This window comes from Phanerochaete carnosa (assembly GCF_000300595.1).
Source record: "Phanerochaete carnosa HHB-10118-sp unplaced genomic scaffold PHACAscaffold_12, whole genome shotgun sequence".
In the NCBI taxonomy this organism is placed as follows: domain Eukaryota; kingdom Fungi; phylum Basidiomycota; class Agaricomycetes; order Polyporales; family Phanerochaetaceae; genus Phanerochaete; species Phanerochaete carnosa.
In genome coordinates this window covers 473,896-499,504 of record NW_006767639.1, presented here as the reverse complement: position 1 = coordinate 499,504, position 25,609 = coordinate 473,896, and the positions used below count along the sequence as shown (strand labels likewise).

Here is a 25,609-nt window from a genome sequence, read left to right as displayed (position 1 = left end):
GCGCTGCTTCGCACGGTGCGTGGCAACCGAGGAGGACAGCATGACCTGTCTACGTAGTGTTATTTAGGTTTTGAAGGGTCCAAGACACCAGTCAAATTGTACTAACTGTGGCTAATTATACAACATGAGCAGCTAAATAAATCGAGCCCCGTTGCGAGAGAGCAGGTTGTAACCGCCTGCGCGAGGGAAAGCATCGCGTTTGTACATTCGCGCTGTATCTGTACCGTATTCGGGAAGAAGGCCCGGAGGGCAAGTGATGTCAGAGTTTATGTGTCAAAGTTGCCCATTTCGGGACCCGCGGGCATCAGGCGATACGCCTGTGTGCAACCGCCATCCACAGCTTCGACTTGTACCGCTTGCCCCGTTAATTCCAATCTCTGATATTCCGTCAAAACGTGAGGCTCAGCGGCATGCCGCCAGCTGCAGCTCACACGCAAGGCTCTCCTCCCGGCGACGAGGAGCTTACGGCTCTCTACCATCAGGTCCTCATCGGCTTCGCGGAAGAGTCACCTACCTCTGAGCATTCGTCCCACAAGCTCCCGTCGCCAGGTGAACGCGACTACGAACGGGCGTACAATCAGTACGTAAACGACGGGGGTGATACATCAAGATCGATGCAAACCAAGACAGTCCGCCCGACGCAACCCGCCGGTATGTACTGTCTCGAGCGAGACGTGAAACCTGATGCTCATACACTGAGCTCCATCTACAGCTCCACCACCTGTTGGCCTTCCATCCTCACCTAGAAGCCTGCCCACGCCCGTCCCAACTTCTCCAACGTCACCCAGACAAGTCCGACGGCTACCACCTATCCCTAGCTCTGCGGCCGCCATGCCACCACCACCGCCGCCGCCGCCCCCACCGTCTTTCCCGGTCCCCGATACTCATGCAACATACTATGCAGACTCGCCGTCGCAGCCTCGTCCCAGTTCTGACTCGTAAGTAGGCCTGCGTCTCCATTGCAGGACGGTGTATTTACCATTCACAGTGGACGCCGCCTACCAGCGCCGCCAGTACAGCCAACCAACGGCGTGAACGGGCATGCATCGCCTTATGCGGTCCACAAAGGTCTTCCTCCTGAACCACGTCCGCGACAACTACCGAACACAAGCCGGCCCGGTTCTGGCAATAAGTCCGTAGGAGATGTTCCGCACATATCGATGCCTATACCGGAGGTTAGCACTGAAGCTGAAACGAGGGACTGGAGTTCCCCCAGTGAGTTCAGTGATGGTACTGTTAGTAGGCAGCCTTCCGGACGCTCGCAAACTAATGGGCACGACGACCGGCCTCCGCGTTCGCCGTCTTCTCTGGGCGACATGTACGATTATCCCCCGCCGCAAAATCAGGCTTCAAGCCAGGCCTTGACACCGACTGCGCCCTCGATATATCCAGACTCAAGCTGTTCGTACCTCTCACGAGTTGATCAGGGAAGCCGCTACTTAACGCATTCACACCAGATTCGCTCGGCAGGTCTCCGTCGAATGCCTCATCACAACCAGCCAGTGTCGTCCGCAACGTATCGACGACTACCACTTCAACTTTTGATTCGGGTCGTTCTTCTTCTCTCTACGCCGACAATGACACGATGATCATAGGCGGGTCTTCGACCGCAGCTACGACAGTCGATCGAGGGAACTCCGTTAGTTCTTACGCCTCTCGATCGACCAACAACAGCTGGGCTCCTCTTCCTCCTGCAAAGAATACACCCGCAATTGATGTTGGCTACCTACAACCGCAACCCGGCCCGTCGCACGCTCCCGCAGTGGCGTCCTCGAGCAGGTCTTGGAAGGACAACGATATCATTCGCACACTGCAGGACATAAAGCGGCCATTGCAGCTACACGAAAGCTACGAGGAGGAGGAGTATTACGACGACGAGGATCCCAGCGAAGAGGGCGACGATCGGTATTTCAACCCCGCGCAGCTGAGCCACATTGCCGTACGCCTGCGGGACAAGGTTCCGCGAGGGACACATGTGAAGGGCAGCATACCATACGAGCGTGCCTTTACAGGCAAGGATATTGTGGTAAGCTAGCCCACTTCCTGATTTGGTGGTTAATGTACTCAGAAACGTCTAGTCCACGATCCAGTCCCAGATACAACGAGATCTTCTCATTACGCATGGGATCTCGACGAACGACAGGCGAGCGGCACTCCAAGTCGCGCGTAGTCTGCAGTCACAGTTGTTCTTCTACGAAGTCGAGTGGGGCGGCAAGCTTTTGCAAGATGGTGTCGAGGATGTTTACATGTTCCTGGACGACCAGGAGGGTGGATCCGACGCTCGCATGGAGCAGGAGGAGCTGCCGACAGCCGTTATCACTATGCTGACCAAGTGTTACTCCGTGACATGTGATGAGGGAAAACCTTGTTACTTATATTCCTGTCCGCGCAAGGTGCGCTTTTACTCGCACGAACTGAAATAGATATCCTGAAACCTTACGTGCAGAAGAACGTGCTTGCGGCAATACCTGCTCCTGACACTGACCATACGGAAGACAAGGTGAGGCTGGCGGTTTCACTGGCACGGTGCGATGCTAATATTTGCATTGTATAGGATGAATGGGTATCGACGGTGCCCCCTGAGCTGTTGCAGACCTTGCCAGAAAGCGAAATTAACCGTCAAAAGTACGTTGGACGTGTAAATGAGTCGCAGTTTGGGCTCTGATGTTTCGCATAGCATCATCTACAAGGTCATCAGTAAAGAGAAGCAGTATTTGCGGGACCTCGATACTGTGGAATCGGTACGCCAAATATACGATATATTCCATCTCTTACCTGACTTGGGTGAAAACCAGCTCTTCATCCGCCCTCTCCGAGCTGCCCGGCCTCCAATTATTAGGCCGGATGACATAGACGAATTCATCGATGACGTCTTCCACAATATTCTCGACCTCCGGGAATGCAACCGCAGGTTGCTAGAGGTTATGTACGTTAGGCAAAGAGAGGAGGCTCCTGTTATTCATGGTATCGGTGATATCTTCCTCGACGCTGCCACCGAATTCCGGCTCGCGTACCCAGCTTACGTTGGGCACCTTCCTCTGGCTGAGAAAAGGCTAAAAGACGAACTCGAGCATAATGCCGAATTCCGACGCTTCCTCGAGGTAAGTCTTATCTCACTGGTATCGAAAACGGCGCGTTCTTATAGGACTATCCTTAGCAATGCGCACGACACCCAGATGCCCATCGGTTGGACCTCAAGCACTTCCTCAGTCGGCCCTCTGAGCATTTGCAAAAATATCCGGCCACGTTGGAAGCCATCTGCAAGGAGACAACGGAGGGCAATCCTGATGCTGAGTTCCTCAAAGAGGCGATCGAGGCTATCAAGAAGCTGCAGACCGTCGCTCAGCTCTGGACATTCCAGTCAGCCATGAACAAGGGGCCCAGCGGCAAGCTTGAGTGGTACAACTTGGTCCCTGAGGAGGTTCGCAAAGCCATGCCGAAAAAGGAGGCGAAGCGCCAATCGTAGGCCTATAACTCTACCTTTGCGGTTGACGACTAATGCTACGGGCCAGTATCATCTTCGAGCTAATTAAAGGCGAGATGGACTACGTGAAGGATCTCGAGAATATCGAAGTGGTGAGTGATATCATTCACAAGATATGCACTTACGGGCATGTTGACCGTCTTTGACAGATGTATGTTCAACCACTCCGCGAACTAGACCCTCCTATCGTCCCACGGGAGCGTCTCACTCAGTTCATCACCGACGTTTTCCACAACTTCGGCGAGTTGCATATGCACCACCGCAAGATGCTTAACACCTTCCACGAAATCCAGCGGGATGAGCATCCGTCCATTCGCAGTATCACTGCGGCAATTTACGATGCTGTTCTCAACTTCCGTGAGGCGTACATGGAGTATATCCCAAACTACCCCATTGCTGCCTACCGTATCGATGACGAGATGGCCAATAACCCCTTGTTCCAGCAGTTTGTTGAGCAATGTACCCGTCTTCCGGATGCCAGGAAGTTGGACATGAAGGCGTTTATCAACCGGCCAATTCCCAGGTTGCTTCGGTACGAACTGCTGCTGAAGGGTGTTCTCGAGGAGACGCCTGAGGGTCACGAGGACCGGGAGACTATCCCTCAGGTCCTGGAGGTCGTCAAGGCTCTTGGTAAAGAGACTGAACCCGGTGTCGTCTCTGCGAAACAGAAGGTTGAGGTGTGGCGATACAACTCCAACTTAATGTTCAAGCCAGGAGAGGCGATCGTGAGCAAAGAATTTTTCGTCCTGCGATCTTGTTTTTCTCACGCTACGAGTTTAGGATATGGATCTATTGAACGAGAACCGATCGCTAATCCACACCGGGAAACTTCTTCGCCAGCCTGATAGCGGTTTCGAGTGGAGTGGTTGGACAGAACTCTTTGTTCTACTCTTCGACAACTACTGTATGTTCGGGCGTCTACTCTTGACGTCCTGCCAAACAGCTCATCATTTTGCAGTGGTCATGACGAAGCCTAAGGATAGGGATGGCGTCTCGAAATACCAGGTGTACCGCAGGGCGAGTATTCATGTGACTCTGACATGACATTCAGTTTTTGATGCATCATACAGCCTATCCCACTGGATCTTCTGACGCTCGCCAACTTTACGGACCCGGCGACAACGCGAAACACAGGTCTTCTGCGCCCACGATTGCGTGGAGAGAAGCATGACACCAACTCGCCTAATCCTGGCGCGACATCGAGTCCAGAAACAGCGACCGACTCCCGTGCGGTGTACCCATGTACCATTCATCATAATGGTAGACTGGGCGGCCTTTGGACGCTCTACGCTGAGTCTGCACAAGCTCGGAATGAATGGAAGCAGAAGCTGGACGAGGCGATCGGCCTTCGGAAAGCGGTTCAGGAGTCCAATAAGGTGTTCGAAGTTGAGACGCTCAGTGCCGACACCTTCCTTGTGCCCTCCGTTCTTCCCGGGGCATCCACCCAGCCGTGGAGTCACGAAAACGCATACACCGGGAAGGTCACTTGCTCTGTACCGTTCAGTACGTTGAACTTCAGCTTCGATGGCTCAGCAGCAGCTAATGAAATTATTCAGACACTGCTGACGGTCGTGGACTGGTCGCCATTGGTTGTGCGGAAGGTGTTTGGATTGGGTTCCGGCACGATTCAAGATGTGGGTGTTGCTGCGTGTCCCGCCTTTTCTTGAGCGACTGACCTGTGGCTCTAGCGATGCGTCGTGTACTCCATCTCAAGATGGTTACACAATGTGCCATGCTCGAAGATTTCGGCATTTTCCTTGTGCTCGCTGACAAGGTCGGTTTCCATTGGGTAAAGACAGGCGCGCGCTAACCTGTGTTTACCAGTCACTCTTTGCGTACCACATAGAGGCCCTTGTACCATCATCGCCTACGAGCGCGCACACGTCTCAAACCCCCCAGAAGCTGAGTGGCAACAAGGACGTCCATTTCTTCAGCGTCGGCAATCTGAACGGCCGGACCCTTGTTATCTATATGAAGAAGAAAGGCGTAAGTACTTTGACATTCCGCTGTGAAACGCTTCTCACAGTCTGGTTTTAGTTGGACAGTGTCTTCCGTGTGCTCGAGCCGGTCATTGGCAAGATCAACGAGAGGGCTGAGGCGCCTCGCAGCTTCGGCTCACGTCTCGGTCTCCGATCACAACGATCAGAATGGTTCCGAGTCTACCGAGTGAGTGCGCCTGCTCTGGCATCGCCGCCGCTGACTTGACGGACTGTCCAGGACTTCTTCCTGCCTTCTGAGTCGTTCGACTTAATCTTCCTCAAGGCCAAGATTGTCATCTTGTGTACAAAAGGCTTCGAAATCATGGACTTGACCGAGTAAGCTATAATTTTCACGTGCGGGACGGCCCTAGCTCATTGTTATGTAGCTTCAAAAGTGTCACCATTCCACAGCGCGACGACCCGCGTCTCGAGAAGTTGGCTAAGCGGTGCGAGTCATGTAGGCCTATGGGGATGTTCCGTTCAAGTAAAGACGAGTTCCTGCTTTGCTACGACGGTAGGCGCCATAAAGTTGAATTCCGCCCCTATGCTGACTTGTGTTAGAATTCGGTCTCTACGTTGATCGTCACGGAGACCCAAGTCGAACAGGGCAGAGCGGCGCGGTACAGACCATCGAGTGGGAAGGCACTGCCGAGCATGTTTCCTGGCATCCCCCGCATGTTTTGCTCTTCGATTCGCGTTTCATCGAGATCCGACACATTGAGACCGGCCGGCTCGCGCAGATCATTCCTGGCAACGAGATGCGTTGCATCTGGGATGGCCGAGGCACAACGACGCAGACGCCGGTGACACCTGGGCCTGACGGCTGGAACGAGGGCATCTCGCAAGAGCCGCGCGTGCACGGCGTGATGAACTCTCCTGACCCGGCGCCTCCACCGGTGGGCCCGAACCGTGGGGGCCCGCGACCCGTCGCGCAACACGTCTTCGAGCTAATCCCCACCATCCCGCTGTACCTCCCTGGGTCGCTTTCGTCGCCCTCGCAGTCGACATACTTCAACCAGTCCAATTCGCCGCCTCACTCGCCGCGACTGAACCCTACGCTTTCGTGGAGATCATAGCGTGGTCTCTGTTCCACCCTTTGTTTCGAGTCGTTAAGCTTTCGTCTTCCGTTTGTATCAGCCTGTTGCATATTGTTTTGATAACCTTTCAGAGGATTCGCAATATATTTAACGTATCATACCTTTTGGATTGGTTACTATTTTTCTACCTCCACTTATTCTTGCAGCGCCAGATACGTTCGTGGGTTAATGACAGAACTGGCTTTAGCTGCGTGCTACAATACAGTGGCGAGTGTTACATGGCTAATCGCAAACTAGTTTTTCGGTCGATCGTTCCATCCATCCATGAACTGAGCGAGGCTGCTTTAAGAGATAGTGATCTTCTTCGGAGCTTGCTCTGCAGTAGTCTTGGGGAACGTCACAGTGAGGACGCCGTTGTCGAACGAGGCCTTTACGTCGTCGTGCTGCAAAAGGCAGTCGTCAGCACCTTGCTTAATCTTTCTGTTATCCAGCGCGCTGGTACATACCTTGACACCCTGGGGCAGCGAGATCGAGCGCGCGAACTTGCCGTAGCGACGCTCGCGGACGACGTAGCCGTTCTCATCGCGCTCGGCGGACTGCTTCGACTCGCCGGAGACGGTGAGGACGTTGTTGTGCACGTCGATACTGACGTCCTCTTTGTTGATGCCCGGCAGCTCGAACGTCGCCGTCACCGCGTTCGCTTTGTCGTCCTCGTGTACATCCATCCTGACGGAGATGCTCGTCAATACCCTGCGCGTGCCCAGGACAAGTGTGTTGGGACGACGTACCTTGGTCGTAAGGCCCGGCCCTCGGAACCCTGGCGGGCAATCTGGTTGCTGCCGCCGTTTCCGCCGGCATCGGTGCGTGCATTAAACGCCTCTTCGAAGAGGCGGTCGAAGTCGGAGAGGGTGTAGGAGGGCTCGTAGAAGAAGCGGGGGAATGACATTGTGGTGTGTGTAGCGAGTTGGGACGAGATTATTGGAGGATTTTCTTGGATGATTCTTGTTTTTTTGTTTTGAGGTCTACCTGCTGAGACGTGTGGTTTAAATACCTGTGCCAGTAAGACGACTACGGTCTATTCATCGAACATCCTGGAAGGGCACATGTCCTCCAGCAACTTCTGGACTGGCGCAGAAATTGGAGTCTCGGCTGGATCATGACCTGCAGTGAGCTATACAAAATATCTCATTACATGACGCAAGCCCCTAACGGTGTTCACGCACATTCAGGAAAAGGAGGCAGCCGAGAAGAACTCTAGAGTCGGACGCCCAGAACAGTCGAGAAACTTGGAGGCGCTCGCAGAGGCGTTGTGGCGCGGCAGTCCAAACACTGATCAACAAATGCGAAATCCTCTTCGCCTTCGACATCGACTGAGTTCAGTGCTGCGAGCAGTTGCTGGACTACACCACAACATGTCGATGGAAAGCAAGGTCATAGCTAGCAGTAATAAAGCTTCTCGTACGGCATCGTCTGTGCACGACGTTTCGGCTGAAAAGCCACCATTCGGAGCTCGGTCAGTCGCAGCCATCTCTGTTCGTATTCTAAACCGACAAGAGATTTTTCGTGCACGATAGATTTCTGACTCCAGATCAAGATGTGTGGAGTCAAAATGCGTGGGACCATGTGCCGCCGCCCGACGACCAAGATGATATTATCGCTGCGGCTATAGCGAGACAAAAGTCGGCACCTGTCCCGGAAGACGAGAAGAAAAAACACAACGAAAAACCTGCGAAAAATTGGTGAGATATACTGGAATTCTGAACCTCGAGCTTTTCCAATAGATCTCCAGGGATAATTTCTACAAGGCGAACGCGGGGAATTTCTTCCGCAACCGTAAATGGTAGGTGGACCTTCTCTTGGCTCGGCATATTGATAACATGAATAGGCTACACCTAGAATTTCCAGAGCTTGTTAAAGCGGCCGAGCCTGAGGTCCGTGCGTTTTCCTCCAGCCTCTCGTCTTCGAAAGCTTATGTTAGCGATAGACTGGGCCGTTAACTATCGCGGAGATCGGCTGCGGTAGGTCGGATTACGATGGCCTGAGATGATAATGAACTCACTTCAACGATTTTTCAGGCGCTGGAAACGCCATATTTCCTCTCCTGTCCGCGAATCGTAATCCCAACCTGACCTTGCGAGCATATGACTACTCGTCGCATGCAGTGAAATTGGTGCAGGTACCTATCGAGTTCATTACCCTTTAGTCCAGTAATCGATGTGCCCCCTCTCAATAGTCGAACCCGCTCTATCAGTCGCCACCTTTGGGAAATATCGAGGCTGCAGTCTGGGACCTGTCTTCGAATTCTTTGCCAGCAGGGCTGGAGGGTGGCGCGGACTTCATCATCCTGATCTTTGTGCTCAGTGCGTTGCACCCGAACGAGTGGCACCAAGCCATGACAAATGTCCATAAGGTACCCGTCTCGAAGCGCCTCTCTGCATTTGTGCTTTGCTGACTCACCGAGCTGCATGATACGACAGCTATTGAAGCCTGGGGGAATGTTGCTCTTTCGGGACTATGGGCGATACGACCTGACACAACTGCGTTTCAAAGGCGGCCGTCTTTTAGAAGACAACTTCTACATTCGTGGCGACAAGACGCGGGTTTACTTCTTCGAGCTCCGTAGGCATTCTCTCCGCGCCATCACACCGCTCACTACTAAGATCATCTATAGATGAGCTCGCTCTCCTCTTCACCGGGTCAAAAGTCCCGTCCACTTTCCAAACAACAGATACAGAGACCGTTGAAGAAGAGGACACCACCACTTCCGACGACACTGGTGCCGCGGCGCCCCCGCTAATTGCATCCGGCTTGCACACGCCCGCCAAGGCCGAGACATCCCCTTCGCGGCCTTCAACCCCATCTCATGCAAAGCCGAAATCCGCGGGTGACATTTACCCTTCACTGCTCGAAGCGTCTGGCCTATCCCACCCGCTCTTCGCCATCGAGCAGCTTGGCGTTGACCGCCGGCTCATCGTGAACCGGAAGCGCCAGCTGAAGATGTACAGAGTCTGGATGCAGGGGAAGTTCCGCAAGCTGTAGTGGTCGCGAAGCTTATGTGCAGCTGCACATTAGGAGTGCATGCGCATGAAGCATATGCGAGAGAAGGGATTCCAGACTTGAACGTCCAGCCTACCCGTTAAGCAGACAGCTGAGATATCACTTATAATTACGCTTTACGACAGTTTTGTCTATGAATTGCCCAGTCTCTAGCAATCCGCATGAATGGAAGGTCGACTTTGAGGCAAATATGGCGAAATACCTACTTTTTCTGGCAATCGGGGCCGCAATACGCGGTATGCCAGCATCCGGTGCACACACGCAGACGATGCGCTGGTTTATGCACGCTGCACAAGCACTGGTCCCGTGCACATCGTGAGAGCGGCGAGAAAATACCGATATGGGCCAAGGATAGGTCGCTCGAGCCATATTTGCCGACTCCCAGAGACGCTCCAAGATCGATCCACGCGTTGGAGATCGTTCGCCAGCCGCCATGGTAAGCCAATCTGGGTGAACTCAGCTTCTGAAGAATCTCTCTCCAGAGCGAGCAACTGAAGCGCCGCATCGCCTCCAGCTGCGGACGATTGCCCAGACTGTCAACTTGCCGTGTGCGGTGTTCGTTGAGGTGTACGATGCACTGTTCGATTATCCTGTGCACCTGCGTCAGCTGCCCATCTTGGCCTGGCACTATTTGCCACAATAAGCGTCCTTTATAAGCGAGATAACACGGGTGGTGCTCACTGCGTGGAGTGCTACCCTCCAATATTAGACGAATATACTGGAAAAGAAAGACAACAACAGCGTGGACACATCGTTCCGAAGATTTCTGATAGATAACTGCAGGCGGTGTACTGTAGAGTCGTCAGTTTCTTCGACGTGGACACGAGTTGTGGAGCACTAACATGATGAAGAAACGTAGAAACTCCAGATTTATGGCATGTGACTGCGCACTGGCAACGGAGGATAGACACGTCTGAGTTCTCGAAGCCGCTAGGGCGCCGACGAGGAGTGCACGCTCGACTTCTGGATTTGACGTCATTGGGCTACTATCGTCTTGGCGAAGTAGTGTGAGGGCCCAGAATACCGCGTGGAACATCCGATCGACGCCTTTGAATTCGCTCCTGAAATCCCTTAAAATAGCTTTGGCGACGAACATTGGGCTTGTGCACCCTGCAGCTCGAAGTTCCTGTTGGAACACTGTGGTGTAGCTAAGGCCGTGGGCAGATGTCTGGCAGCGGTCCTCTGCTATTAGCATTACGTGCTCCAAAGCGACAGTGCGCCATGATTCATCTGAAACCCATATCCAGCAGGCAACCATGACATGCGCAATAGGACAGGATGTCGCCCTGATCGTTGGGGGCCACGATGGTCTGTGGTACAAGCTAAGCGGAAGTGAGTGAGATGGCGATCACTACACTCACCCGAGATTCTGCTCAATGATCCAACTCGCGGCAGCAAAATCGGTTATTATCTGGTCGACCGGGTAGATAGGAGAACGCGCAGCCTCCCAGGGATCAGGCTGCGAGTCCAGAAATGGAGTCTTGATCTCCCAAAGGGCGTCCCAGAATCTCAAGCTGGCGCGGAGCAGGGAGTGAAGAGTTGCGAACAGCTGATTGCGCGGCGTGGAAAATACAGGAGGGGTAGGATCCCAGATCGAGATGGCAACATTTAGGCAAGTGGTGAGTAATTTGATCGCCCACCCAAAGTATGGCTAGATGCAAAGTCAACGAGTCAGAGATTCCGGTTTGGGGTGTGAATAATGGCATATGTACCTTTACGGTTTCGAGATAGTAAGTCATATCCGTGGAACAGCATAGTAACTCATCTTTGCTGAACCCGCACAAGTGGCTATCCAGAATGATGGCCAGCACTACCTGCATAAATTCCGTGTCGAACAGATCGTCCACGCTTAAATTGCCCGCCTTGATCGTCCCCTCAATGGTGCTGGCAGTGCCCGATAATACGTTAATGCGAGATTGCTGCGTGTGAGGCTCTTGATGATTCTGCTGCATCGAGCCTTTGAACATTTCCAACAGGAAGGCGCCTGAGGATGTTCTCGATTGTAACAGGTCCGCAAGTCTGTTGGAATTCATCTTGGTTTCTGCACTATGTCTGTCAAATTATAGCATGAGAGTTGCAAGATCATGAGTCGATAGTGCAGAGCACTAAGAACCTCTCTAGTCGAGCAGTAGCAGATGATCGATGCGACCTTCAAAGCGCTAGAAGAGCTCAAATTAAGATAGAGTTCGCGGCCAGGCGTGGGTACCCACGAGGCCCGCGGCGCTCTGCGCCGTTAGAGGTGCCACTTTCGAGCGGCCAGTCTGAGGATAACCTCACTGAGCCTGCAAATATGAAGATGAAATCAGAATATGCCTAGGGTGTAAGTCTTATGAAGAAGCTGATCCCGATAGAAAGTACTTGCTAAGATGCGTTATCACGGCGAATACCTCTAAGTCAGCACTTGGGACATGGCGTAGGAAGAGAGGAAGATACGGAAACACCCACTGATAAACGCGACGCTAGCAGAACATATCTGACGATAATCAAGGGATACCGCTAGTCTCCCTAGGTACACCTTATCTAATCAGCCGATGATAGTCGATCGACTTTGGTAGTAAGGGATACCCGCAGGTGTCGCATAAATCCAGTTTTACTTCTAAAGCGTAACCGAAATTCTCTGAGACCATCGCTTGTCGCTGCTCCGAGAGCAGTCCGGCGTATCCTACCCGCTCTTCGCCATTTGGTATTGATCAGCTCGTTGTAGACCTGGAGCAGCAGCTGGAGAGATACAGATCTGAATGTAGAGGAAGGCGCGTAAGCTGTAGAGGCCGTGTAGGTACCGCGAGAGATGCATCGCCCCTAGAGTCGCATCGGACTCTAAACAATCGTGCCACGTGGTCGATGTTCTGAACCGGGCTTGCGCATACAAGTATAGCAACCAATACACTTTACGGCACCATTTTTTATGACTTGCGCCCATGCGAACATGACCAAATATCGTACCCTGTTTGGCAACGGGAACCACAGTACGTGGCACGCCAACATCCTGTACACATACGCACACGATGCGCAAACTTGTGAACGCTACATAGGCACTGACTCCACGCACAGCGTGTGGGGGGTGAGAAAGCATTGACTACGTCTAAGAACGGGTCATCCGAGCCATACTTGGCAGTTCTCAAGGCAGCCCCGAGGCTCAGCCACGCACTGAGAACTGAGTACCATCTGCGGTGGTTGAGGAGCTGGGGAGAATGCAACTTCTGAGATGTCACGCCAGAGTATGCAGCTGAAGCGACGCATCGTGTCCAGCTTGGTGTTGTTGTTGTGGTCGCTAGTCCGCTTAGGCCGTACTCGCTGTTCTTTGAGGTTTGTGGACGACGTTTGGACGGAAAAGCGTCCAAACGCCGTCCAGAATGTTTAATCGCCATCTTGCACATCACTGTGATCGTCCGCCTCTGCATTCTGAAGCGCCCGAGGATGTCCTTGCCGAGCCCGCAAACAAAGGAATGGTCGGGATACTTGATCGCAGCAGATATCTCTACTGTGACCGCTGCAAATTCAGCCTATGACGACAAGAAGGTACAAGATACCAAGCAAACGCAGACAAGCACCGACAGAACGGAGCCTGATGATATACGGGAGACATTCCGGGCAGTACAAGGTGAATTGATGCAACTCCTCCAGTAAAGCCGAAATATTCGAATCTGCTGCCGTCTCGGAGCGCTGTAGCGTGCGGCCCCGTTTTCCGACATCGAGGGGCTCGGTATAGACACCGGCTTATCGTGAGCCGGAAACAACAGAGTTATGAGAGTATCAATTAGCACACTCTGCGACAGTGCTGTTTATGGCTCGCCCAGTCTCTGGTAATCCGCGTAAGCAAGATGTCTATCCCAAGACGGACATGGCCAAAAACATACTTTGTTTGGCAGCTGGAACCGCAATATGCGGCGCGCCAACACCCAGTGCACACGCGTAACCGGTGTGCAGGTTTGTGAATACTGCACAGGCACTGGCTCCATGCACAGCGCGCAAGAGGCGGGAAGGCGTTGGTAGCAGTGAGATGTGAATCGTTCGGCCCATATTTACTGGTTTGCAAGGCCACTCCAAGACTGCGCCACGCATAGATGACTAATTTCCAGTCGCGATGGTTGCGAAATCGAGGTGCACGCAATCGCTGAGCGATGTCGTGCCAGAGGGTGCAACTGAAGTTGCGCATTACGTCCAGCTGAGGTCGACTGCTCGAGCTATCAACTTGCTGAGTGCGTTGTTCTGTAAAGGTTGCGGCGCACTGTCCGATAGCACTGCGCAGCTGCGACAGCTGCATGTCACGTCCTGCTTTTCCCTACTGTTAGTATTCTCCATAGGCAAGATAATATGTGTAGCGCGCACTCTCTAGAGGTCTACCCTCCAACATGGGACGAATATACTGGAAAAGAAAGGCTACGATAGCATGGACACATCGTTCTGAAGATTTCTGATAGACAGTAGCAGGTGGCGTGCTGCGAAGGCATCAGTCTTGGCAACATGAAGGATCACCGAGCACTAACGTGATGAAGAAGCATAGAAGATCCATACCGAGCTCCCACCCGTTATCTGTGACGTTGACCACGCACGCCTGTGTCCTCGCAGCTGCTAGAGCCCCCATAAGAAGTGCCCGTTCGACGTCTGGGCTCGACGTCATTGGGCTTTTTTTGTCTGGACGAAGCACCGTGAGGGCCCACAACAGTGCGTGGAGCATCTGGTTGACACCTCTGAACTCGCCCCTGTAATCTCTCAGGATAGCCCCAGCGACTTGCATTGGTCCCGTGCAGCCTGCGACTTGTAGTTCGTTTTGAAAAATCTTAGTGTACCCAGAACCATGAGCAGGGCTTTGGCACCTGTCCCCTGCCATTATCATCGCCTGCTCCAGGGCGGTGTGGCGCCGTACTTCCTGTGAGCCCCATATCCAGCAGGCAACCATAACATGGGCTATGCGACAGGACGGTGCTCTGATCGTTGCGGGCCATGATGGCCTGTGGTACATGGCTTAGCAGAAGCGAACAGAGCAATATTACTGTACTCACCCGAGTCTTCGCTCAATGAACCAGCTCAACGTGGCAAAGTCGGTTATTATTTGGTCGACCATGTCGACAGGAGAGTGCGTGGCCTCTGAGGGAACAGGCTGCGAATCCAAGAACGGGGTCCTGATCTCCCAAAGTGCATCCCAGAATTTTGAGCTGGCACGGAGTAGGGAATGAAAAACCACGGAAAGCTCTCTGTATTGCGCAGATGACGCGGGAAAGCTGGACTCCCAAACCGAGATGGCAGCGTCTAAGCAAACAGTGAATAGTGTTATCGTCCACACGACGTATGGCTAAATGCAAAGCTAATCAGTCAGGGACTCCGGTTCAGTGCGAGAAAAAAGCTTATGCACTTTGACATTCTCGAGGTAGTCAGTCAGATTTGTGGACCAGCACAGCAGTTCGTCTTTGCTGAATCCACAGAAGTGGCCATCCAGGATAATGTTGAGCACTACAGACATGAAGTCCGTGCGGAGTAGATCATCCAAGTACAGATTGCCCGCCAAACGAGCCTGCTTGATAGAGCTGACGATGTCTGACACCACGTTGGCGCGAGAACGTTGTGAGTGAGGCTCTTGATGATTCCGCCGTATGGTGTCCCTATACATGTCCAGCATGAAGGTGCCTGGATCTTCCTCGAGTTGTTTGTACTGATGGACAAGTCTGTTGGGGTCCGTGGTACCCTCTACACCACCCTGCCCTAGTAATGGCACGTGAGAAACATGAGGCGACATGAGGCGACACGAGGAGTTGCAGAGCACTGACAGCACTGATACTCTGAACTCAGGTAGTGGCGGAGGGGTGTACGGGGTAACCAATCCGGACGTCGCAGTTTAGATCAAGGTTCGTGAACAAGGGTACAGCCACTTGCAGAACGACGCACGGCGGAGTTTGTTGACTCATTTCATCGCTCCGCCTCACCCGTCGGGAATTTCCACACTGGGGCTAGGGCGAGATGATACGGATCTGATGGAGGTGGGGCGCCCCGCGGCGCTCTACGCTTCTGCGCCATTTGAGCTGCCAGTATACTGGTGAAAGCAGAATATTGCATGTGCAGGACGTGAGGTCTGTGTAGGGAGGCTGGCTACGGCATGGAAAAATGGTCGAGGTGAGTGCTACAGTGAGCACCGTATTTCTATGGCGCATCGAAGGAAGACAGTGCAATCTTGGAACCCGAGACTTATCCCAGCTACGTCAAAATCTTAACGAGAGTAAACAGGCTTTACCAAGCACAGACAGGCATCCAGAAACTTTAATTAGCGATGTTTATCAAACTTAACCAATATTTGTGGTTACGGGGTCCCACCTCAGCTTGCGTGCAAACGCACACGACTAATATATGGCCTTCAATGTCATCGCGTATGCAGCTGCAGCCATTCTGTTATCCAACCCAAGGCTTTACGGCCCTTAGTATATCCATAACACAGATGGTAGTACTGCGTCTCTGCATACAGTACGGTACGCTCCCCCAGCAGGCAAGGACCGATAGAACAGTCCGATGATATACAAGAGATATCGCGGGCGTCACATGAAGTCAATGGCACGCTTTCGCCCCCTCTGCAGGCCCGCAACACTCTCGGTGTCTACTTCCAGCGGAGGCTCACTCGGGACATCGTCGACAGGCAAGCTCTGCGCGACTTCCGGCGGGGGCTTCTCGATCCACATGCTGTCGTCCTCCCCATCCTCCGCGCCCTTCCTCTTTCGTTTCTTCTTGCGCTCGCCATCTTCGTCTTTCTCGCGTTCCTTGCCCTTATCCTTGCTCTTGTGCTTATCCCTGCGCTTCGCGGCACTAACATCGATCTGCAGGCCCTCATCCTCGGCGTCGAACGACACGAGAGGCGCAGCCTTCTTCTTCTTCTTGTCCTTCGTCTTGTCTTTGTCCTTCCGCGCCTCTCGCTCACCACGCGGGACGAACATCGGCTTAAACGTCGTGAGGTCGACCTTCTCTGGTTCTTCAGAGACGGGAAGCGCGCTTGTCTTGGGCTCGTGTGGCACTTGTGTTGACCCGGCCGCGAGGAGATGTCGAGGGGCATCCTGCTGCGTAGATGTCGATGCCAACAGGTCCGTGGATGGTGCAGGCTGTTGGAGATCCGTGGCATCCTCTTCCTCATCAGAGTCCTCCTCATCGCTCGCGAAGATGGCTTTGAAGACGTCCATGGCCGGGCGCTGATACGTCAAAGTATCTCTGCCTTGATCCTCGTCTTCCCCGAGCCCAACGTTGGCCAAGTTCCTTGGCCCCTGACTTTCCGTACTTGCAGGTGCAACGCCCGCAGCGCCGTCCGTGATCATCGGCGGTGGGGGCGCGGCCATACCGGTATCCGCAGGAGCACCTGCACCCGTGCCCGGTGTACTTGCCGCGTGCTCTGGCGTATCCGCGTCTGCTTCTACTTCTGGGGGCTTCACGCCGAATCGTTTGCAGAGTAGCCTTGCAGGTTGCCACGGACTGAGTTCGCGCGTAAGCGGACCAAACATGCCCATGCGCACGGCCGCCATGCGGGGGTCTTCCTCCTTCTCCTCCTCCTCCGGCGGCGTCTCTGGCGCGGAGACGTCGGGTGTATGCAGGCCCTCCACGGTTTTCGGGCCCATCTCGACGATCGCGGCGCTCTTGAATCGGCTTGCCATCGCGCCCGAGAGCGGCTTGAACACTGTCGCCGCTTTCGCGTAGTCTGCGATCTCCTTGTTGAAGTCCTCTACGCGCTGGCTTGGAAGCGGGCCGAATCCAAGCTGGGCGCCATCAGACGAGTCAGCGGCATAGTTGAGGAAGGCGGTATAGCGTGACTGCTTCGCCGGGTCTGCTGTGAACGGCTGGAACCCCTGAAGCGCGGCTTTTGCGACTGATGGGTGTACGTGCGGCATATCGATCTCTCCAGGTAGATGCGATGAAGAAGAAGCACTCCGATCTGGCTCTGGAGTCGATGGTTTCCCCGCTGTTATATTATTTCGGATGCTTTCCAGACGCTCACGGTCCTTCTGGGACATCAAGTCGAAGATGGACCGCTGCTGAGCAGGCAACGGAGTCTCGCCCAGCATAGAACCTCGCTGCGGGAGAATGATATGCGGGTGTTATCGTTGAGCTTACAGCGCATACAACCAACGCACCTCATCTGCAGAGAGCTGACTCCGTTTCCACTCTTCGTGCGTTTGGTAGGCTTCTCGCTCTTTGTCCTTCGCCATAGGCCTGTTCTCCTTGTCTGCGCCAGCCTCCCATACTCGCCTCGGATTAGGTTTCCACTCTGGAGGTACTTCTGGTATGGGAAACCTATCATGTATAATAAGTTCAACCACTATCAAGTTCAATATAAGCCTCGTACCATCCATCTTCCTGCACGGGCCGCTCGGACAAGATGAAACCCTTGAGGACAGGTCGTCCGTCATTAAATGCCTGTGTTGTTTGAGGCTGCGCTGGAGTTCTCTTAAAATTAAGGAGTAGGGATTAACCGCATGTAGTCAGAGAGGCTGTGAGGTAACGCACAGTGTCCTGTCTACGCCTCGATGACGAGCCCATGGTAATCTGATCTTCGTCCTCTGTGGCGTCATAGGCGACAATTCTTGTCTTTGGACCTCTTGATCCTAGGGCACCATCGTAGATGTCCAGGTCGTCTTCGTCAGCATCGTTTAGAGCGCCCAGTCCAAAGCCCGCTACACACAAGATTAGGCACGCTATATTGAGGGCTCGCAGACATACCAGATAGGTGGGGACCCCTTTGCTCTCCACCACCCCGTCCTCCAAGGGACTCACTAAGGCTAAGACCAGGCGTATATCCCAGACCATGCGAGTTGTCCTTCCGCGAGACGAGCAACAGCGGCGTGTCCCTCCTCGGATACATGTGCTTTTTCGCTTCTTCATCGTTTTCATCCTCAGTCTTGGAAATACCTGCCTGGCGATCTTGCTTGTTGCGCTGCTCGTAGGTTATTCGTGGGCCGATACCTTGCCCGAGGCGCCATCCCATCTTTCTGAGTATACGTGCTCCTACAGAGTCTTGTGAAGGAGGAGCTAGGGAGGCAGCGACAGCTGAAGCCATGGAGCTGTAAGCTATAAGCTTTCGTATTATAGAGCAGGAACCAAGAACTACTCACTCCTCCTCAGTACCAGCACCCGCTCGACGTCGGAGCTCGGCCTCGGTACCACCTAAGTCCATCTCCTCATTCTCATCTATCAATTGCCTACTTTCCCTCAGCTCTGCAAGGTCTTCTTCGTCCATAAAATCCTCTGGTCGAACCTCCTTCTTCTTGGCGCGGTCACCCCGCGATGACATGAACGTAGAAGGTGTCCACCCTGAATATCCCTCGTAAGCCTTGAACTACCATCGAGAAACGATGCACGCACCTTCTTTCGAGCCAACAGAGTTGAAATATCCTGCAGAGAACCCACCCGTGAATGCTCCGTGCAGTCGTCTACGACCCTTCTCATCTCGGACCTCTTGCTTCCACAGCGGGACAAACTCCCCCGTATCCCTCGATTTCTCGAGCGGTGGGAGAGGTGTTCCAATCTATCACACGACAGTTAGCAGTTGCACACGTCGGTGAGATATGTCGCTGTGACATACCAGACAAAAGTTCTCATTAGCCTTCGAGCTCGAAGGGTCGACGCCTAAGTCATTGAGCTTACGCTTAAGACGACTAGTCATGACGAGGGAGCAGTCTCCAGGAAAGGCTTAATCAGTCGATTGAAAATGAAGGACTGAGGCAGCAAAGTCCAGTTCCTGTATGTGCCGTATGCGCCGCAAAAAGAGGACGTGATGAAGATAAAGAGTTGGAGCGCGGCGTGCGGGTCGAAACCGCGGTGGACTGAAGTATTCGGGGTCTTTACCGCCATCTGAGATCCGAGTACCCCGAGCACTGCCCCTTACGATGTTGACATCTTGTGTACGTATCCGTGGTCCCTGCAAGCCACTGGTTCCCCTTTGAAAGAGGGTCCACTACCAACGCAGAACCCGGAACTCCGGACCTCAATGTAGCAACGCCCATTTGGCCTACTGTGCGCTTTCGAATTGCATTATTATTGCGCGGCGGCTCAAGACATTGCTGACCGTTCACTAACCATACGAGATTCACAAGGAATTATAAACCCGCGTTGTCAGCGGTGTCCGCGACAGCTTCGAGATCTGTGTACGCGCTTGACGTCCTACTGCCGTAGTCTTGTGGGGCAAGTACCCCAAGCTCGCTGCCGATATTCTTTGGCACGTTCTGAGTCGCTATCAGTACTAGTGATAGTCATAATTGTACAGCGCGCATACCGTGCGGCTGTCGTCGTTGACTCCGGGAGGGGTACCGCCGCCGACTCACCGGCCAAGTCATCATTCCAGAAGTGGAACAGATGTAACCATATGTGGCAAATTTCGAGAGAAGGAAGCGTCGAAGAAGCTGCTTCTCGTCGATCTTGGGCGAGTCAGCCTCTTCCGCGCCGTTCTTCGGTCTGCACTCCGGCCGGCTGACAGGGACGGTATATAACGGACGACGCTGGTTCGTTTTCATCCAACGCCCTTTCCCATCCCCCTTCACTGCGTCTCGACCCCGGTGGTCTTATACCCCCCTTGCTTTCGTGTTGTTTTCGCGCTTTCGATATCGCAAATATCTCCTCGCGACAGGCTCGCTGATACTCGTCGATCTTACCCAACATGGTTGTCCTTTCTCCCAACTTCGCCATCCTCGCTTCTCTCTCTGCCCTGGCGGTGGTCTCTATGCTCCCAAACGCAGAAGCCGTTGCAATTCCTAGCACAGATAGTAGCGAAGGCTCACCGTCTTCCCTCAACGGCCAAAGCTCATCGAGCCCTAGTGTTCAAGGAGCAGACGCACCGCCATCTCCGGAGACCGTTCCCGTTCTTTCCCTCCCGGGACTGTCTAGGAGGCGCGTAGAGACTGAATCTCAAGGAAAAGGAGAGGTGACGGAGCATCACCTGGAGGAGGTGAGTATTCCAGCCTGTATAGCTAACTGCCACCTCCTTACTTGATGACTCAGCGGTGGAATCCATTGCATCCCCTCCTTCAGGTCGGAAAGATCTGGATCGGAACTGACCCGCCTTTCGCTTCTCGCTCGTACCACGATAACGTCGTGGTCAAGGGGGACGACGACCACGTCCATGTCAGTAAACACCACCGTGGGCATGATGACGTAGTAGTCAAAGGCGACGATCAGCACGTCCACGTCCACCGCCGTTCACCTGTACCTCATAGCCGCCATCATGACGACCACCACAAGACCATTGTCAAGGGTGATAATGACCACGTGAACGTACACGAGAAGCGTGTGCCACGGAGGCACCGTCACCATCGCTACCACCATGGTCATCATCGCCGATCGTCTCACGGTCATTCGTACCACGAGAAGAGGGACGACACTGGCATTTCCGGTGTCTCTGTACCACTTCTAGGCAAGGATCGGACTTTGGTCGTTCCGGCCTCTACGCAGCATCGTAGGTCTGGGGCCCTCGGCGATACCTTGATTCTCGACGGGAATGGAGAGCATTTCATCATGGGCTTGAAGCGGCAGCTCGGGGATACTCTAATTCTCGACGGCAGCGGCGAAGACCTAGTGATGGCTACAAAGCGTCAGCTCTCTACCATGTCAGCGTTCGCTGAGCCTGAGGGCGTACCCGGTACCATTGATATCATGGTATGTGTCGAGCGTGTTCATAGCGTCCCGTACATTCATCCCTTTTGCAGAGCAGCGTCTTTGGGTCGCCGGTAGGCGAGAAGATCGCGTCGCTTGTCCTTTCTTCGGCGATGGGCGACGACGTTCTTGGGAACCGAGATCCCTTCGTGCTGAACGCCTCGGGTACGAACCAGACTCAGATTTACATGGTTCTTCTCTCCGATGATCCCGATTCGACCAACCCAACTTCTCCTGATGCTGCCCCGAACTCGACGTCTCCAGCGTACCCGGGCAACAATTCAACTACGTCAACGAATACGACAGAAGCATCAGACGCGTCCCAGACCTTCACCCTGGCCGATCTCTCCGGTTCCACCGCACCAACAGACCCCTCCAGCTCTTCCAACTCGACGTCGTCGGGCAACTCGACCACTCCGGGAAACTCGGACAACTCGACTACTTCGGCACCATCCCAGTACAAGAAAGTTGCCTTGAAGATTCCACTCTTTGACGCCGGGTCAGCCACGATGAAGGCTTACTGTGCGACTTTCGACCCCCAGCCGATGGCGCCTTCGCCGTTAACGGTCGAGAATTGTGCGAACGGTCCAACGGTTCAGGAACACAAGAGCCAGGTTTTCGCCTATGATCCTGAAACGGGTGCTATCCAACCGATGTGGTACAACGGCGAAGACGATGGGATGCCGGATGATGAGGACGACGGTGGCGACGACAGCGGCGATTTCACCGGCGGCGACGGTAGCGATGAGGATGGCAGCCTTCCCGATGGTGACGACAGCGATTCTCCGTCTCCAGCTAACGTGACGTCCACAGCTGACGTTGACAACACGGTTGCTCGGATCGAGAACTTGAGTGACAAGCTGCTCAATGACGACACGTTAATCCATCCTCCGGCTCCTTCCATAGCGGCAAAGGCCCACGCGTTCGTTGCCGATAATTATTCCAATGCTCAGAACGTGACGCTTATGTTTACTCCCACGCCTCCCGAGCTTTCTTCTCAAGCTGCAGATGAGGAGCGGTTGGCCTCCCCGTCTTCGTCTTCGGTACCCGCTACAATCTCTGGCACCACTTCGTCGACCTCAGACGCTGCGCCGAGCACTGGATCGTACTCCAACTACTCGTCGATGTCGACGGCTTTCTTCCCTGCTGCTACGTCTTCAGCTGCATCTTCGATGACGCGCTCTGGCTCTACGGATACCAGCTTAGGCACCGCCTCGACGACTGTGACATTCTCTCCCGCGTCCGCGGTTGCGACGGGCGCATCTTCGGCCGCTGGTGTCAGCACGACAAACATAAGCTCAGACGTGTCGTTGTCTCCTGCTTCGGCTACGCCTTCCTCGTCTTCTTCTTCTGAAGCCACCGATGGCTTTAGCTCGGTAACCGTTTCTTCGACGATGATCTCATCGGCGGACGCGACGACAGCCTCTGCGACGTTGAGCGATCCTTCCGCCTCCGCAACTTCGGACAGCGCATCTATCTCTGCGACTCATACTCTCGGCGTGCAAGTGTTTGATCCTGATGCTACTGCCTCTTCTGATGCCTCCGGCTGCTCGAACGCGACCACGACGGCTTCCAACACAGACTCTGCGACCGCTGGCTCTGCGACCGACTCTTGTCCTGCGGCAAGTGCTACTCCGACCTCTGCGTCTGGCTCTCTTGGCGCTCAGGCCGCTTCTACCTCGTCGAGCACGTCGATTACAGGTCCTTCCGGCGCATCGTCAACCGAGTCTTCCGGGGCGCCGTCTATGACTCCTGTTAGCACTGCGCCCTATGAGTGGAAGTTCAAGCAGGGTTCGGAGAAGAGAGGCTACACCGCTGCGTACGGTTGGTAGATCACGTTGATCGAGAGTGTCCCCCCGATGTGTTTGCGATGTACATCACTATACCTTACATTCTCTTGGTTTTGAATTTATGGAATTGGGCGGATAACTCTTTGTGTGCAGCTCGTGAAGAGGCCCGGATTGAGTCCAAAATTGCCTGACAGTCAAAAAAGGACGAGACTAAGGAACGAGTGGAGACACTGAGGACTCTGAGGCGGAGTTAAGACTCGACGAGCGAAACAAAAAGGATTCATACTAATTCGTAGGTGCGAATGGCAATAAATATTGAGACCCGTAGGTCTACCACTCCGGGAAAGCGTGTCATCCTTGTGCAGGGGCCATGCTAATCTTCTCTGTATCGTTCCAATTTTTTCGTATGTCACCCCGAAGGGGACATTAAACATGGTGCGGGTGCTCTGTCCCGTGACACATTTTTGCTTTTTGTTTAAGTCGCGGGTTACGGGCGCTCGGCTTTGGCGGCGGCCCTGCTGAGAGCTAGAGGAATATTGTCTTCATTTTGTGATCTGCCGGGGTACAGACGGCTGTCAACTCGAGGTGCATTCACACTCTCTAGCACGTACTTTGATTTCTACCACTAATTGAGAGTGAACATAGTCGCACCGAAAGGTGACCATGGCGGAGGAATTCATCACAAAGCGGCTGCACGTCTCAGGACTCACGCCCGCCATTACGCCCGCAGACCTCTCGCAAAAGCTGGGCTCGTTCGGGACCGTGAAGGCCCTCGACGGCTTCGGTGTCCTTGACGTGCTCGGCCGTCCACGGCCATTTGGGTACGTAACGCTCGAGACGACAAAGCTGAAGCTCGCGCGGTGCATGAACCTCTTGAGCGGAGTTACCTGGAAGGGTACCAAGTTGAGGATTGGCGAAGCGCGACCAGATTTCCGGGAACGGTGTGTGTGCTGGTCTCGAATCTCGGGGCGGAAAGCTGATGCGGGGGTACGTGCTGCAGGCTGGCGAAGGAGCGCGAAGCACAGGATGGCGAGCCCCCGCGCAAGAGGAGGCGCCTCCTCCGGGGCGTGCAGGGCATGCACGCTGCAGAAATGTCGCTCGTCACGCCTGAGAATGTTGCACAGCGCAGGGGGTGGAAGGTCACGCCCCTCGGACGACTCGTACGCCCGATTCGCATGCGTCCGGAGCGGCCGCTGCCTGAGCCCGTGGCGACTGCTGTCGCAGCGAAGGGAAAGGGAAAGGACAAGATGGGCAAAGAGAAGACGAAGAAAAGGAAGACTAAGGAGCCCTTGACGAGGGCACGCAGGCAGACAATCGATCCGCTCAAGTATGGGTCTCAGCAGATGAAGGGTGTATTCCTCGAAAGCTTGGTGGTTGAACCGAGGAGGGGGGTACAGGAGGAGCCGCTGAGGAGACTTGACGAGAGAGTAGAGGGGAACGGTGAAGTACATGAAGAAGGGAGCGAGAGCGCAGAGAGTGGGAAGGAGGAAGACAGCGAGATGCAGGTTGAACAAGAGCCCCCACCAGCAACCGTCCAGCCGAAAGCACCACCGCCAAAGGAGAAACCTCAACCCTCACCACCTTCCTCAGCTCTAGCCGCGGCAGCAGTGCATGTTGCTCCTGCTACAGCAACAAATTCGCCGACCTCATCAACTTTAGGTGGTCCGAATCTTATGCAAGAGAAGAACACCGCCCTCGTCCTCCTGCAGTCGTTATTCGGAGACGATGACAAAAACTGGGGTGGCGAAGAAAGCTTATCAGACGTGGACATGGACGAGCTTGCAGAGCGAGGGAAGGAAGAGTTCAAGGACGATACCGAGGTCGTGCCCATTGTTACAGGTGCCAAGAAGCGTACTGCCCCGACATCAGATGTCGAGGAAGAAGAGAGAGAGGAAGAGGAAGAGAGCGGAGAGGAAGCGGAGGAACCTTCATCTGCACAGAAGGCACCTGTGCCCTTACCTGTGCCTCCTACTATCACGCAGGCAGTGAAGCCGACGAAGCTGAAAGATCTGTTTGCTCCGAGAGAGGAGGAAGGTACGCCTGTACATATCTCTCGCTATAACGCAATGCCAAAAATGCCACAACCGCAGCCGTTTTCTCTTTGCTCGGCCATCTCGACCTTGACGACGAGCTTGGCGAGGACTTAGACCCTGCATTTACGCAGCAGGCAGTACCTTCCGTTTATGCTGTGGAATCCACGCAGTCAGTCTCTCCGCCGTCGACAGCAAGTGCACAAACCCGCTTTACACTCGACCCAGCTGCCCCGCTGTTCTTCCCTATACCGGAGAACGAACGTGCGAATTTCAGAGGTCGTGTCAAAGACCCATTGGATGTCGCGTTGGAGAAAGGCTGGGACTGGCGCAAGTTTTGCAGGACTCAGTCTGCAGAAGAGATCAAACAGCAGTGGGAGGAGCAGAAGGTTGAGCTTACGAAAGATTGGAAGCGGAGGCACAGAGAGGCCATTAAGAGCAGGCGGCGGAGAGGCGGTGCTGGCGATGGCGAGTAGCTTGCTCGAAACCGAGTTTTCTATTGACCCTCTCTGCTGTCGTCTGTCGTGTGCGCTCTGTCCTCGACTGTATTAGTTTTCGGCTCACAATTGCACCGCTAAGTCCGAGGAAATCAGCTTATGAGATTACGCGTACGTTATCGTGC

At 54.1% G+C, this 25,609-nt stretch overlaps 8 protein-coding genes across 8 annotated transcripts; 4 read left to right on the top strand and 4 right to left on the bottom strand.

The window, feature by feature from the left end:
* Positions 1-351: 351 nt before the first annotated feature.
* On the top strand, positions 352-7,511 carry PHACADRAFT_264586 (uncharacterized protein). The gene is made up of 24 exons (XM_007401205.1): positions 352-651; positions 713-938; positions 989-1,401; positions 1,458-2,026; positions 2,079-2,393; positions 2,447-2,500; positions 2,555-2,625; positions 2,678-2,741; positions 2,796-3,101; positions 3,158-3,462; positions 3,513-3,576; positions 3,634-4,209; positions 4,265-4,388; positions 4,443-4,501; positions 4,555-4,987; positions 5,041-5,118; positions 5,173-5,258; positions 5,309-5,470; positions 5,522-5,650; positions 5,702-5,799; positions 5,850-5,977; positions 6,025-6,943; positions 7,007-7,226; positions 7,289-7,511. The coding sequence occupies exons 1-22, from the start codon at positions 411-413 to the stop codon at positions 6,537-6,539; spliced, it is 5,016 nt and encodes a 1,671-aa protein (XP_007401267.1). The 5' UTR covers positions 352-410; the 3' UTR covers positions 6,540-6,943; positions 7,007-7,226; positions 7,289-7,511.
* A 362-nt stretch (positions 7,512-7,873) lies between these two features.
* PHACADRAFT_178695 (uncharacterized protein) lies at positions 7,874-10,357 on the top strand. Its single transcript, XM_007401204.1, has 9 exons — positions 7,874-8,013; positions 8,075-8,239; positions 8,290-8,340; positions 8,386-8,431; positions 8,485-8,518; positions 8,576-8,676; positions 8,734-8,910; positions 8,978-9,119; positions 9,412-10,357. The coding sequence occupies exons 1-9, from the start codon at positions 7,913-7,915 to the stop codon at positions 9,537-9,539; spliced, it is 945 nt and encodes a 314-aa protein (XP_007401266.1). The 5' UTR covers positions 7,874-7,912; the 3' UTR covers positions 9,540-10,357.
* A 539-nt stretch (positions 10,358-10,896) lies between these two features.
* On the bottom strand, positions 10,897-11,746 carry PHACADRAFT_264583 (uncharacterized protein). The gene has a single exon (XM_007401203.1). It carries the CDS (start codon positions 11,588-11,590, stop codon positions 11,012-11,014), a length of 579 nt encoding a protein of 192 aa, XP_007401265.1. The 5' UTR covers positions 11,591-11,746; the 3' UTR covers positions 10,897-11,011.
* Positions 11,747-13,937: 2,191 nt separating this feature from the next.
* Positions 13,938-15,291, bottom strand: PHACADRAFT_200916 (uncharacterized protein; the record flags this gene model as incomplete). Its single annotated transcript, XM_007401202.1, has 4 exons — positions 13,938-13,971; positions 14,045-14,509; positions 14,561-14,850; positions 14,911-15,291. The coding sequence occupies 4 exons, from the start codon at positions 15,289-15,291 to the stop codon at positions 13,938-13,940; spliced, it is 1,170 nt and encodes a 389-aa protein (XP_007401264.1).
* Positions 15,292-16,028: 737 nt separating this feature from the next.
* Positions 16,029-19,270, bottom strand: PHACADRAFT_153394 (uncharacterized protein). Its single transcript, XM_007401201.1, has 8 exons — positions 19,105-19,270; positions 18,885-19,047; positions 18,635-18,833; positions 18,243-18,583; positions 18,030-18,196; positions 17,869-17,969; positions 17,657-17,816; positions 16,029-17,596 (listed from the first exon to the last, which is right to left on the bottom strand). The coding sequence occupies exons 1-8, from the start codon at positions 19,183-19,185 to the stop codon at positions 16,082-16,084; spliced, it is 2,727 nt and encodes a 908-aa protein (XP_007401263.1). The 5' UTR covers positions 19,186-19,270; the 3' UTR covers positions 16,029-16,081.
* A 2,010-nt stretch (positions 19,271-21,280) lies between these two features.
* PHACADRAFT_166639 (uncharacterized protein) lies at positions 21,281-22,999 on the top strand (the record flags this gene model as incomplete). Its single annotated transcript, XM_007401200.1, has 1 exon — positions 21,281-22,999. The coding sequence occupies one exon, from the start codon at positions 21,281-21,283 to the stop codon at positions 22,997-22,999; it is 1,719 nt and encodes a 572-aa protein (XP_007401262.1).
* Positions 23,000-23,229: 230 nt separating this feature from the next.
* On the bottom strand, positions 23,230-23,382 carry PHACADRAFT_64998 (uncharacterized protein; the record flags this gene model as incomplete). The annotated part of the gene is made up of 1 exon (XM_007401199.1): positions 23,230-23,382. A coding segment is annotated over one exon (153 nt), but the record flags the coding sequence as incomplete, so codon positions are not given.
* A 220-nt stretch (positions 23,383-23,602) lies between these two features.
* PHACADRAFT_264577 (uncharacterized protein) lies at positions 23,603-25,557 on the top strand. The gene is made up of 3 exons (XM_007401198.1): positions 23,603-23,898; positions 23,958-24,991; positions 25,048-25,557. The coding sequence occupies exons 1-3, from the start codon at positions 23,621-23,623 to the stop codon at positions 25,461-25,463; spliced, it is 1,728 nt and encodes a 575-aa protein (XP_007401260.1). The 5' UTR covers positions 23,603-23,620; the 3' UTR covers positions 25,464-25,557.
* Positions 25,558-25,609: the final 52 nt, after the last annotated feature.